Source organism: Puma concolor, chromosome B2 (assembly GCF_028749965.1).
Source record: "Puma concolor isolate L17-30 chromosome B2, mPumCon1.1.hap2, whole genome shotgun sequence".
Lineage (NCBI taxonomy): Eukaryota > Metazoa > Chordata > Mammalia > Carnivora > Felidae > Puma > Puma concolor.
The window spans coordinates 38,109,381-38,123,573 of NC_141671.1; the positions used below are offsets into that span (position 1 = coordinate 38,109,381).

Here is a 14,193-nt window from a genome sequence, read left to right on the forward strand (position 1 = left end):
AAAAAATTAAAAAAATATATATACGTATTCTATTACACTGTTGGAGTCAAACATAACACCATATATTTATGACATTAGGGTAGGGAAAAATTCTTGAGACCTACAAAGTTCAAACCACAGAAGAAAATATGTTTAAATTTGACTTCTTTATATTTAAAAACATTCTTTAAAGGATCCTTACTTTTAATGACAATGCTGGAACCCTTACCCAAATGTTAGCAAATTGAATTCAGAAACATATAAAAAGGAGGCTATATTATAACCAAAAGAGGTTTATCCCAGAAATACAAGATTTAAAAAAAATACATCCTGTTAATAGAATAAAGGACAAAATCACATGATTACCTCAGTAGACACAGAGAAAGAATTTGTCAAAATCTACCTCTTTCATGTTAAACTTAAGAGTGTGGGGATAGAATTGAACTTCTTCAACCTGATAAAGGGCAACTGTGAAGAACTTAGAGCCAACATCATACTTAATGGTGAAAGACTAAATTATTTCCCCCTAAGATCAGGAGCAAGTTAAGAAAGCTGGCTTTCCCTACATCTATTCAACATTATACTGGAGATTCAATCCCGTGGATTTAATAAGAAATTAAAGATATACAGATTAGAAAGGAAGAAGCAAAACTGACTTTATTTAACATATAACATTATCTTGTATGTAAAAACATCCTCAGGAATACATGCACATACAAAACTGTTAGAATTAATAAATGAGTTCAGCAAGTATGCAGGATATAAGATCGACATACAAAGCTCAATTGTATTTCTAACTACTTGGAATGAACAATCTGAAAATGAAATTAAGAAGACAATTTCATTCATAATACTATCGTAGAGAATAAATTTAACCGAAGAAGTGTAGGGGCCTGTACATCGGAAGCTACAAAACATTGCTGAAAGGTAACACCATGTTCATGGATTGGAGGAAGACTCAGTACTGCTAAGATAGCCATTCTCCCAAATTGATCTATAGATTTGGTGGACTTTCTATCAAAATTTAGAAAGCTGTTTTGCAGAAATTGAGTTGATCCTAAAATTTGAATAGGAAATAGGGAAATGCGAGGAACTATAATAGCCAAAATTAGTTTGAAAAAGGATAATAGAGCTGGAATACTTGATTTCAAAACAGACTACAGAGTTATAATAATCAAAGCAGTGCAGTATTCGCCTAAAGATAGGCATGTAGATCAGTGGGACAGACTAGGCAATCCAGAAATAAACTTTAGAGTCAGCTGACTTTCTGAAAGGATATGAAGTAAAAAAATGGGGCAAGTGATTGTCTCTTCAACACACAGTGCTGGAACAATTAGATATACGTATGCAAAAAAAAAAATGAAGTTGGACTCTTAAACCATGCAAAGGAATTAACTCAAAGTCAATTATACAAGGACTAAAGCTATAAAAATTTCTTTAGAAAGAAATTTAAAAATTTTAAGAAATTAGTGATTTGGGGTTATATAAAAATTTCTCAGGTATGACAGCAAAAACATGATCCATGACAAGGAGAATGGACAAACTGGACTTCAGTCAAAGTAAACACGGTTGCTCTTCAAAAGACACTATTCAAAACATTAAAAAGGGAAGCCATATATTTGGAGAAAATATTTGCAATGCACACATCTGGCATAAAGTACTTGTATTCAGAATATATAAAAAACTCAAACTGAATAATAAGACTATCTCCCTCCCCAAATTGTCAGAAGATTAGTTCAACAAAGAAGGTGCATGAATGGCTAAAAAACACATGAAAAGATGCTCAACTCCGTTAGTATTAGGGAAATACACATTAAAACTATGATGATACACCACAGCACACCTATTAGAATGAATAAAAATTTTTAATAATCTTCAATACCAATTGTTGATAAAGAGCCTGAAACTTTAAGGCATCGCTGGTGGGAATGTACATAAAGGTACAGCCACTTTGGAACCAGTTTGGCACGTCCTTAAAAAGTTGAACATACCTGTACCATTTGGCTCAGGAATTCCACCCCTAGGAATTTATCCAAGACAAATGAAATCATATGTCTGTGTAAAGATGTGAATGTTTATGCTGCATTATTTGTTAATAGCTTCAAATTGCTAGCAAACCAGATGTCTAAAAACTGATCAATGGATAAACAAAATGAGGTATATCTACACAGTGGGATGCTTCTGTGCGATAAAAGGGAAACAACTACCAGGACATGCAACATTAGTTACTTAGTTAATTCAGCCAAATACCGTGTACTTTCTTTTGCTTTAATTTTGATTAAAATTAAAACAAAAGAGCAAATGAGTGACGTGGTCTTAGAGGGGACTGGCAAATTCACCAGGGATGCCCTTTTTAGAGATGCTTCTCAGCTTCAGCTAATTCTTGCCATGCAGGAACATGGACCCTGTACTACCAGATTAAATCTTTAAAAAAAATTTTTAACGTTTATTCATTTTTGAGAGACAGAGACTGAGCATGAGTGGGGTAGGGAGCATGAGCGGGGTAGGGGCAGACACAAACACACACACACACGCATGCACACATGCACACACAGAATCCACAGCAGGCTTCAGGCTCTGAGATGTCAGCATAGAGCCCAATGTGGAGCTTGAACCCACAAATTGTGAGATCATGACCTGAGCTGAAGTTAGATGCTCAACTGACCAAGCCCCCCAGGTGCCCCCCAGATTAAACCTTTTTAATTTTTTTTTGCATATATTTATTTTTGAGAGACAGAGACAGCATGAGCAGGGGAGGGGCAGAGAGGGAGACACAGAATCAGAAGCAGGCTCCAGGCTCTGAGCTGTCAACACAGAGCCTGATGTGGGGCTCGAACCCATGAACCGTGAGATCATGACCTGAGCCAGAGTTGGACGCTTAACCGACTGAGACACTCAGGCGCCCCAAGATTAAACCTTTTTAAAAGAGAAGTTGAAAATCTGGAATTGCACATGAAATATCATGATTTTTAATTGTTCACAGCTGTTTTGAAAAAGTAAGGCATTGTTTGGACCAAATAAAAGTATTTGTATAGTCTCTGTCTGATGGGGAATACTTGACAATTTTGATCAAGGCAGTGACATGATCAGATTTTCGCAAGAGATGTTTATGGTAGTGTCTAATAATGATTGCATGATCTCTATATACCGGATGCTGAGCTGAGGACAAACATAAATTGTCTCATTTAATCCTCACAAGTATTTCCATGAAGACTGAAAAGATTGCAGCTGCTCTGGAAAAGTGTGGAGGTTCCTCAAAAAATTAAAAATAGATCTACCCTGTGACCCCGCAATAGCACTGCTAGGAATTTACCCAAGGGATACAGGAGTGCTGATGCATAGGGACACTTGTACCCCAGTGTTTATAGCAGCACTTTCAACAATGGCCAAATTATGGAAAGAGCCTAAATGTCCATCAACTGATGAATGGATAAAGAAGTTGTGGTTTATATATACAATGGAATACTACTTGGCAATCAGAAAGAATGAAATAAGGCCTTTAGTGGCAATGTGGATGGAACTGGAGAGTGTTATGCTAAGTGAAATAAGCCATACAGAGACAGGTACCATATGTTTTCACTCTTATGTGGATCCTGAGACACTTAACAGAAGACCATGGGGGAGGGGAAGGAGAAAAAAAAGAGAGGGAGCGAGGCAAACCATAAGAGACTCTTAAAAACTGAGAATAAACTGAAGGTTGATGGGGGGTGGGAGGGAGGGGAAAGTGGGTGATGGGCATTGAGGAGGGCACCTGTTGGGATGAGCACTGGGTGTTGTATGGAAACCAATTTGACAATAAATTTCATATTAAAAAAAAACTGGCCAAAGGTTATATGGGTAATAAGTATGGGGCATCTCTTTTAACCACCATACTGTTCTATAGAGCAACAATTTTAGCTCTTTTGACCTTTCTTTCCTTGAAGGACTTATGTGGCAGTGGGGTGGGGATGTTTAATCAGTGTCTTTAAGTTCTGTTCTCTGAAAGCAATTTTCCCACATTAAAGAAATCTAGGCCTCAAAATCTGACACAGTGGTTTAGGCAAGCCATAGGAGACTCATAAATACAGAGAACAAACTGAGGGCTGCTGGAGGGGTGTTGGATGGGGGGATGGGTTTAATGGGTGATGGGCTTTAAGGAGGGCACTGTTTGGGATGAGGACTGGGTGGTGTTATATGCAAGTGATGAATCACGGGAATCTACTCCTGAAGCCAAGACTACACTGTATGTCAACTAACTTGAATTTAAATAATAATAATAAAAAAAAGAAAATCCAGCTTGAAAGAAGTCTGTAAATATTAAAATTGATAATATTTGAAGTTGCATATAGAAGTTATCTCTCTATAAAACCATCTGTTTTCAGAGCCTGTGGAAGAAGTAATTACTGCAAGAAAGCTGAAGAATTTTTATCCAGGGGTAGCGGAGCACAAGGATATTTCCAAATTGGTCCTCCTCCTTTCTTCCTCTGTGAATTCTCTACGGAAGGTGGCTCATGAGGCCTTGCAGGACTTTCAAAAGTACAAGACGCTCTGGACAGAGGACCGAGACGTGAAAGTGAAGGTGTATTTTGGCTAATTGTGATGCAGTTTGGGTTTTAATTGTTTATATCTAACGTGTGTGAGAGAAGCAGGAAAGTATCAGAATGATGACAGGAACTCATGAGCAGAGGTCAAGAACCTGAAAAGGCCAAGCATCTAACATAGTGGATTTTGTGCCGTACTCACAGTGACACTGTGAGGCAACTGAGGGTAATGAGGCTCAGGCAGGTTTCGTTTAATTTGTGTAAACAGTTGGGTACCAGTTATGTTCCAGACATTCAGAGGCTGGGTATTCAAGGGCGTGTCACGCTTACATAGATTCAACTGTATTTTTGGTTAGAGACTTAAGGACACATGAATAACTCAGTTAGTTATTCATGGTGGACTATGAAATTTCCTCACTTGGCCTCATCTCCTCATCTTCTGGTACTACCAGTTCATCCCTCTCTTTACTGAGCTACTGGCCAGATATGCAAGTGGAAAAATATATAAGGAAAAAAAAAAAGAAAAAAAAAAAAGAGAAAAAGCAGTGTGAAATTTATACTGTCCAAAAGTTAAAGAAAACATTGTTTCCTGTTTCCTTACTACAGGAGTTTTTGGCTAACAACCCCTCTCTGACTGAAACCAGATCAGAAATTCTACACTTTGCTACTTTTGAACAGGAGATTGATGAGTTGAAGCCTATTATTGTTGTAGGAGCACTTGAACTGCATACAGGTATTTTTAAAATGTGATGTAAAGTGTCTGTATTTTCATATGAAATGTTACGTTATGTAGAAAGCAGTTACTAAGCTACCTTTCATATACATATATGGTATACATATATACATGCATATACGTTATATATAATCTGTATGTTATATAATATATTATTATATATTCTTCATACATAATATACAAGGGTGGCTTAATACAATCAGTACACTGCCCAAGTCCTCAATTGGCAAACAAACTACACTTGAAACACTTTTTGGGGTTACTATGAGGAGGGAGTTGTATACATGAGATAAGAGTCAGACAGTTTGAGGTTTCCTGAGAAGCTAATCCACTTGGGATTAGAATATCACAGGATGATGAGACAGCCATTCAATATCTGAAATACAAAGCCCAAGCTAATTTTACTGACTACAAGACTAAGGGAGAGCTGTGCTGCTCAGGCACAGTGTTCTCCACAGAGCACACTGCCCCATCTCATACAGGGTGTCTGGGCGGCATGGAGCTCAAGCACTATGGGTGTAGATAGGTTAACATCACCTGTAGAAGGATGCTTACTCAGGTGAGACTGTTGTTGATGGGTTGGTGCTCAGAGGTGGGCTTATTGGATATGTTCTTTTTGATTGGTTGACATTCAGAAGGGAGGGGCTGGTGCTGATTGGTTGGCAAAAGCATGGAAATTGAGGTCTGTTGGTCTGCGGTTTGGGTTTAAAACTGGGTTGTGGTGGCTCCTTATTGCCATGGTTACAGAGATACAATCAATCTTGCTTGAAGTTTGTGAGAAGATTTTATTCTCAGGAGATATTCGAATGACCTATTTTACAACAACTATCCATTGTAAGTAGATTTGCAGGTCTATCCTTAAGGAGTAAGTGTAACTGACTCTCAAATTTGACTATCAAGGTTACCTGACCTCTTTAACTGCCGTCTCTTCTGCTGATGATAATGACAGTGCCCACCTCATGAACTACTTTATATGAGACACTTGACATAGTACTTGACAAGTAGTTGAGTTCAATAAATATTAAGTGCTATTATTATATCTATCAAGAAGGTATTTAATTTGGGGAAGAATCACAAGCACTTGGAGGGGATATTCAGTTAGAAACCAGAAACTATACCTCAGGGGCAATCATTCCAAGAACTGTAGACTTTTGGAAAATTAATTTGCCTATTATTATTACTATCATTTAAACTTCCCATTTGTTTTCTCATAGTGGTTAGTGCTGTGATTCCTCATACACAAATCAACTCTAGCACAGTGTGAGAGTTGGCTGGTGGCTTGATTTTTGAGAAAGGAAGCTGAAAAATGGAATAGGTGGCAATAGTTCTGAAGAAAGGGGAAGGAGGGCTGAATGCTTGGGGCCTGAGGAAAAGGAGAAGAGAGGTCCACGAGGTGCAGACCTCATGAGATAAGATCTCACAGCTTCAACCCACAGGTTGACTGTGCATCTCTTTTCAGGCTGCTGTCTCCTCAGCTCCCTAGTCCTCTCAGTCTGTTGGGAATTGCAGGGGAAGCGATCATGTTTCAAGCATGGCAGGGCTGGGGGTTTGAGAGATACCAAGAGAGGAAAAGAGGAATGTGTGAGGATTGTTAAGATAGAGTTGACTTTAGAACTGCTTTGTTTTCAAGGAACAGAAACCTCTCTGAGCTTTTTTATGAGAAAACCATATATCCCAGAATCCAAGAGGCAACTGGGCCTTAGGCAGCAACTGTCCCAACCAGAACCAGGGACAGTACAGGAAGCTGAGGAAATCCACTCTCTCTGCCTCTCATTTCTTCTTCCCTCTGTGCATGACTTTTTCTGCTTCCCAGACCACATGGTTCCCCCTCAAGTCTCATTCCAAACAAGAAAAGGATTCTTAATGTCAGATAGAAGGTCAGGATTGACTGGGACAATCAGGCCCAGGTACAAGGTCAGGTTATACACATTCTCTAATATGTGGATGAGGTAGGGAGTGGAATAATGGGAAAATGAGGACAGGTTTGGCAGACAAAAGAATATATTACACTCCACTTTGTGGGGTTACCTAGAAGAATATGGAGGACTGAATGAGGGCTGCTAACGGGATGACCAGAAACAGAGCAAAGTTCACCTTGGGCAGTGCTAGAACTAATTTCGAAAATTCTTCTCCATAGACTCTAGTGTCCTTCTCATGTACAGCTTAACATACTCTATAGGGAGAGGAATTGCGTCTTCAAAATGTAGTAACTTTATAGCACATTTAATTTAGACTACATTTCAAGTGTTCAGTAACCACATGTCTCTAGTGATCATCAAATAGGGCAGTACAGTGATGGATGCTCAGATTAGACATGAAGTAAATAGTTTCAGTATGTCAGTTGTATTCTGATCTTTTTTCCTCTTCCCCAGGGCCAATGAAATTGGCCTTATCAATTGAGGCTAAAGCATGGAAGATGTTACTCTGTCGATATTTGAATGAAGAATACAAAAAGAAAATGTCAGACATGATAGCATTCATCAATGAATACTTGAAAAAGTTATCTAGACCTATCCGTGATTTAGATGATGTCAGATTTGCAATGGAAGCCTTAGCATGTATCCGTGATAATGAAATTCAAATGGACATGACTTTGGGACCAATTGAAGTAAGAAATGATTGCATTTTTTTTTTCTTTCTTGAGATGCTTTTCAAAAAGGAGAGAGGGGTACCCGAGGGGCTCAGTTGGTTAAGTGTCCGACTTCAGCTCAGGTCATGATCTTGTGGCTTGTGAGTTCGAGACTTGTATCAGACTCTGTGCTGACAGCTCAAAGCTTGGAGCCTGCTTTGGATTCTGTGTCTCCCTCTCTCTGACCCTCCCCTGCTTGCACTCTGTCTCCCTATCTGTCTCAAAAATAAATAAACATTTAAAAATTATTAAAAAATTTAAAAAGACACAAACACACACACATGAAAATTGATCCTGTTAACATACTTCATCTATTTTATGGCATAGTCTGCCTCTTTCTCCTTTCTGATTTGATGTCGTTGGAGAGATTTTGACAATTATCAACAGTGAACAGTATACAAAGGAATATTGATATTTAATAATGCTGAATTGGTCTAGACAGTGTTCAGTTTTTTTATGGTAACACCAACATTTTACAGAAATGAATGGTTTTGTGCTTTCATGTCAGTCCTGACATGGTAGCCAAGTTCCCCAAATATCTTTAGCTTTCTTTAGAAACCACTTACAGGTCTCACTCCTGATCAATGGCATACTCAGGGCAGCATGGTGGGAGCAGTACACTTAGGCTCAATAGTAAACTGTTGGAACTAAGATCGGAAATATTTTTAGGGTAGAGTACTGTATTAGTTTCCTACTGCAGCTATAACAAATTACCATAAACTTAATGGCTTAAAACAACATAGATGTATTATTTTATAGTTCTACAGATCCTAAGTCTGAAAATGGATTTTATGGGGCTAAAATCAAGATGTCAGCAGAGCTGTATTCTTTCTGGAGGCTCTTAGGGAGGGGGGATTCCATTCCTTGCCTTTTCTAGCTCCTAGAGGCCACCTCTATTCCTTGGCTTACAGCCCCTTCCAGCAGTGGTGTCACTCCTGCCCCTGCTTCAGCTTCACATCTCTGATTCTACTCTCCGGCCTCCCTCTTGCCCTTATATGGACCTTTGTGATTACATGGGGCCCACCCAGTTTATCCACGACAATCTGCCCATCTCAAGTTTTTTAAACATAATCACATCTGCAAATTTCCTTTTGCCGTGTAAAGTAACATAGTCATAGGTTGTGGAGATTAGGATGCAGACAACATTGGAGAGGCCATTATTTTGTGTACTACAAGTATTTTATGACTCATATTTAAATTCCTGGCTCATACTGATAATAAAAATCAGAGTCTTAGTTTATATTATGACTCTTTTAAAAAAAATTCTCTAAATTAAATCTAAATTTAAATTTAAATTCAAATTCTGTAAGGAACATTCTCCCTTATTCCCCAAAATACCTGCGGGATTGGCATTCTCACTGCCTCTGTTTGGTATGCCAGTGCTCATAGTCGAGTATTGCCTTCTAAAAACCATTTAGTGTTCATACTCTCTGGTAGCTAATGCACTTCATATCTTTAATACCTCTTTAAATCTTAGTGTTTGGGAATTTTTGATACCTGACCATCCATTCCTCAAGATTTAACAAATTATCATATCATTTTTTCTTGACTACAGAAACTTTATTCTTCAGCATAAATTCTTTTGGTAAATCCATTTGCCAGTCCATTCCTCTGGTCATTCAAGTCTCTTTTCTTCAGAATATCTCCCATATCATTGTTTCATTCTATTTTTTACATAGCCAGCCCTTATTTGAATAGAGTAATGAGAAGATATTTTGCATGGTGTTGCACAAGATCAAGGAGGAGAGAGAGAGGCAGAAAATGATTCTAGGGATATTTTCTAGGATAGTATTTCCTAGAAATACTAGGATCTGCCCACATCTCCATCAGAATCACTTAGGTGCTTATTAAATGCAGATTTCAGGACCGAGGATCTAGAGTAAATATCTGGTATCAGTTAGAATCTAGAGGCACTTTTTATACACGTTTAATTTAGGAACCACTCTTCTGGAATGTACTGTCTTCTTCTAAGAATGGGGAGAATAGCAATGTGTTTTTGAAGGAATCTAAATCATTTGTCAATTGCTTTCCTTGTGATGTTTCTGAACTCTACTCCCACTCTCCAGGAAGCCTATGCTATTTTAAACAGATTTGAAGTTGAAGTAACCAAAGAAGAATCAGAAGCAGTTGACACCTTGAGATATTCTTTCAACAGATTGCAGAGCAAAGCTGTAAGTATAAATTTAATTCTTATTTTTTTTAGAAGTCCCTATCTCTAGAAAAATTTTTTTCATACATTTTAAAGCTTAAATATATGTATTTTAAGAGCTTTATTGAGATATAATTTACATACCATAAAATTTACTATTTCAAAGTATATGAAAAGCGATTTTTAGTATATTCATAGAGTCACATAACCACCATTATTATCTACTTTTAGGACACTTTCGTATTCCCAAGAGAAACCCCATACTCACTAGCAACCACTTCTTCTTCCTCTTACCCCAGTCACTAGCAACCACAAATTTACTTTTTTGTCTCTGTGGATTTGTCTTTTCTGGACATTAATATAGATGGAATCGGGGCGCCTGGGTGGCGCAGTCGGTTAAGCGTCCGACTTCAGCCAGGTCACGATCTCGCGGTCCGTGAGTTCGAGCCCCGCGTCGGGCTCTGGGCTGATGGCTAGGAGCCAGGAGCCTGTTTCTGATTCTGTGTCTCCCTCTCTCTCTGCCCCTCCCCCGTTCATGCTCTGTCTCTCTCTGTCCCAAAAATAAAAATAAAAACTTTGAAGAAAAAAAAAAATTTAAAAAAAATAAAAATAAAAAAAATATATAGATGGAATCATATGATATGTAGCCTTTTGTGACTGGCTTCTTTCATTTAGCATAATGTTTTGAAGTTTATCCATGTTGTCCTATGTACCATGACTTTATTTCCCTAGTGTCTAATGATGTTGAGCATCATATACTTATTGGCCATTCATCCATCTTGTCTGGAGAAATGTGAACTTAAATACTTTGCTATTTATTTATTTATTTATTTATTTATTTATTTTTAATGTTTATTTATTTTTGAGAAAGAGAGAGCAAGAATGAGCTGGGGAGGGGCAGAGAGAGGGGAGGATAGAGGGTCTGAAGCAGGCTCTGCACTTACAGCAGCGAGCCAGATGCGGGGCTCGAACTCATGAACCGTGAAATCATGACCTGAGCCGAAGTCAGACGCTCAACTGACTGAGCCACCCAGGCACCCCAATACTTTGCTTTTTTAAAAAAAATGAGTTGTCTTTTTATTTTTGAGTTGTAAGAGTTCTTTATATATTTTGGATATAAGTCCTATATCAAAGGATTTGCAAATATTTTCTATCATTCTGTGGGTTGAATTTTCAATTTCATTTTCTTTTTTTTCTTTATATTTTTCAAGTTTTTGCTTGAATTCCAGCTAGTTAAGGCATAATGTAATATTAGATGTAGGTGTACAATGTAGTGAGCCAGTACTTCCCATTGAACACCCAGTGCTCATCACAACAAGTGCACTCCTTAATCTCCGTCACCTGTTTAACCCATCCCCCACCAACCTCTCCTCTGGTAACCATCAATTTGTTTTCTGTCTTTAAGAGTCTGTTTCTTGGTTTGCCTCTGTCTGTCTGTCTTTCTGTCTGTCTCTCACTCTCTCTGTCTCTCTCAATCTCTGTCTCCCCCTTTGCTCATTTGTTTTGTTTCTTAAATTCCACATATGGGTGAAATCATATGGTGTGTGTCTTTGACTGACTTATTTCAGCCCCATCCATGTTGTCAGGGAAATGCAAATCAAAACTACAATGAGATAGCACCTAACGCCGGTCAGACTGGCTAAAATTAACAACACAAGAAACAACAGGTGTTGGCAAGGATGTGGAGAAAGGGGAACCCTCTTGCACTGTTGGTGAGAATGCAAACTTGTGCAGCCACTGTGGAAGACAGTATGGAGGTTCCTCAAAAAAGTTAAAAATGGAACTACTCTATGATTCAGCATTTGCACTATTAGATATTTACCCAAAGGACTAATTCAAAGGGATACATGCACCCCAATATTTATAGCAGCATTATCTACAATAGCTAAATTATGGAAATAGCCCAAGTGTCCATCAACTGATGAATGGATAAAGAAGATATCTTTTCAGTATCTTGACAGTGTCCTTTTTTTCTTTTTTTTTGTTTTTTTTTCCACATTAAAAGACACATAACATGAAATTTACCATGTTAATCATTTTTTTTTTTTTTTTTTTTTTTTTTTTTTTTATTTATATATGAAATTTATTGTCAAATTGGTTTCCATACAACACCCAGTGCTCATCCCAAAAGGTGCCCTCCTCAGTACCCATCACCCACCCTCTCCTCCCTCCCACCCCCCATCAACCCTTAGTTTGTTCTCAGTTCTCAACAGTCTCTTATGCTTTGGCTCTCTCCCACTCTAACCTCTTTTTTTTTTTTTTTTTTTTTTGTTCCCCTCCCCCATGGGTTTCTCTTAAGTTTCTCAGGATCCACATAAGAGTGAAACCATATGGTATCTGTCTTTCTCTGTATGGCTTATTTCACTTAGCATCACACTCTCCAGTTCCATCCACGTTGCTACAAAAGGCCATATTTCATTTTTTCTCATTGCCACGTAGTACTCCATTGTGTATATAAACCACAATTTCTTTATCCATTCATCAGTTGATGGACATTTAGGCTCTTTCCATAATTTGGCTATTGTTGAGAGTGCTGCTATGAACATTGGGGTACAAGTGCCCCTATGCATCAGTACTCCTGTGTCCCTTGGATAAATTCCTAGCAGTGCTATTGCTGGGTCATAGGGTAGGTCTATTTTTAATTTTCTGAGGAACCTCCACACTGCTTTCCAGAGCGGCTGCACCAATTTGCATTCCCACCAACAGTGCAAGAGGGTTCCCGTTTCTCCACATCCTCTCCAGCATCTATAGTCTCCTGATTTGTTCATTTTGGCCACTCTGACTGGCGTGAGGTGATATCTGAGTGTGGTTTTGATTTGTATTTCCCTGATAAGGAGCGACGCTGAACATCTTTTCATGTGCCTGTTGGCCATCCGGATGTCTTCTTTAGAGAAGTGTCTATTCATGTTTTCTGCCCATTTCTTCACTGGGTTATTTGCTTTTCGGGTGTGGAGTTTGGTGAGCTCTTTATAGATTTTGGAGACTAGCCCTTTGTCCGATATGTCATTTGCAAATATCTTTTCCCATTCCGTTGGTTGCCTTTTAGTTTTGTTGGTTGTTTCCTTTGCTGTGCAGAAGCTTTTTATCTTCATAAGGTCCCAGTAATTCACTTTTGCTTTTAATTCCCTTGCCTTTGGGGATGTGTCGAGTAAGACATTGCTACGGCTGAGGTCAGAGAGGTCTTTTCCTGCTTTCTCCTCTAAGGTTTTGATGGTTTCCTGTCTCACATTCAGGTCCTTTATCCATTTGGAGTTTATTTTTGTGAATGGTGTGAGAAAGTGGTCTAGTTTCAACCTTCTGCATGTTGCTGTCCAGTTCTCCCAGCACCATTTGTTGAAGAGACTGTCTTTTTTCCATTGGATGTTCTTTCCTGCTTTGTCAAAGATGAGTTGGCCGTACGTTTGTGGGTCTAGTTCCGGGGTTTCTATTCTATTCCATTGGTCTATGTGTCTGTTTTGGTGCCAATACCATGCTGTCTTGATGATGACAGCTTTGTAGTAGAGGCTAAAGTCTGGGATTGTGATGCCTCCTGCTTTGGTCTTCTTCTTCAAAATTACTTTGGCTATTCGGGGCCTTTTGTGGTTCCATATGAATTTTAGGATTGCTTGTTCTAGTTTCGAGAAGAATGCTGGTGCAATTTTGATTGGGATTGCATTGAACGTGTAGATAGCTTTGGGTAGTATTGACATTTTGACAATATTTATTCTTCCAATCCATGAGCAGGGAATGTCTTTCCATTTCTTTAAATCTTCTTCAATTACCTTCATAAGCTTTCTATAGTTTTCAGCATACAGATCCTTTACATCTTTGGTTAGATTGATTCCTAGGTATTTTATGCTTCTTGGTGCAATTGTGAATGGGATCAGTTTCTTTATTTGTCTTTCTGTTGCTTCATTGTTAGTGTATAAGAATGCAACTGATTTCTGTACATTGATTTTGTATCCTGCAACTTTGCTGAATTCATGTATCAGTTCTAGCAGACTTTTGGTGGAGTCTATCGGATTTTCCATGTATAATATCATGTCATCTGCAAAGAGCGAAAGCTTGACTTCATCTTTGCCAATTTTGACGCCTTTGATTTCCTTTTGTTGTCTGATTGCTGATGCTAGAACTTCCAGCACTATGTTAAACAACAGCGGTGAGAGTGGGCATCCCTGTCGTGTTCCTGATCTCAGGGAAAAAG

The 14,193-nt window shown here is 38.4% G+C and overlaps 1 protein-coding gene across 5 annotated transcripts in view; it reads left to right on the forward strand.

Moving 5' to 3' along the window:
• DNAH8 (dynein axonemal heavy chain 8) overlaps positions 1-14,193 on the forward strand; it is a 347,525-nt gene that overhangs the window by 108,200 nt on the left and 225,132 nt on the right. For all 5 annotated transcript variants that reach the window (XM_086706753.1, XM_086706756.1, XM_086706755.1 and 2 more), the window contains 4 exons: positions 4,341-4,537; positions 5,106-5,232; positions 7,605-7,840; positions 9,928-10,032. In XM_086706753.1, the coding sequence (XP_086562879.1) occupies positions 4,341-4,537; positions 5,106-5,232; positions 7,605-7,840; positions 9,928-10,032 (665 nt within the window). The remainder of the gene's footprint in view (positions 1-4,340; positions 4,538-5,105; positions 5,233-7,604; positions 7,841-9,927; positions 10,033-14,193) is intronic.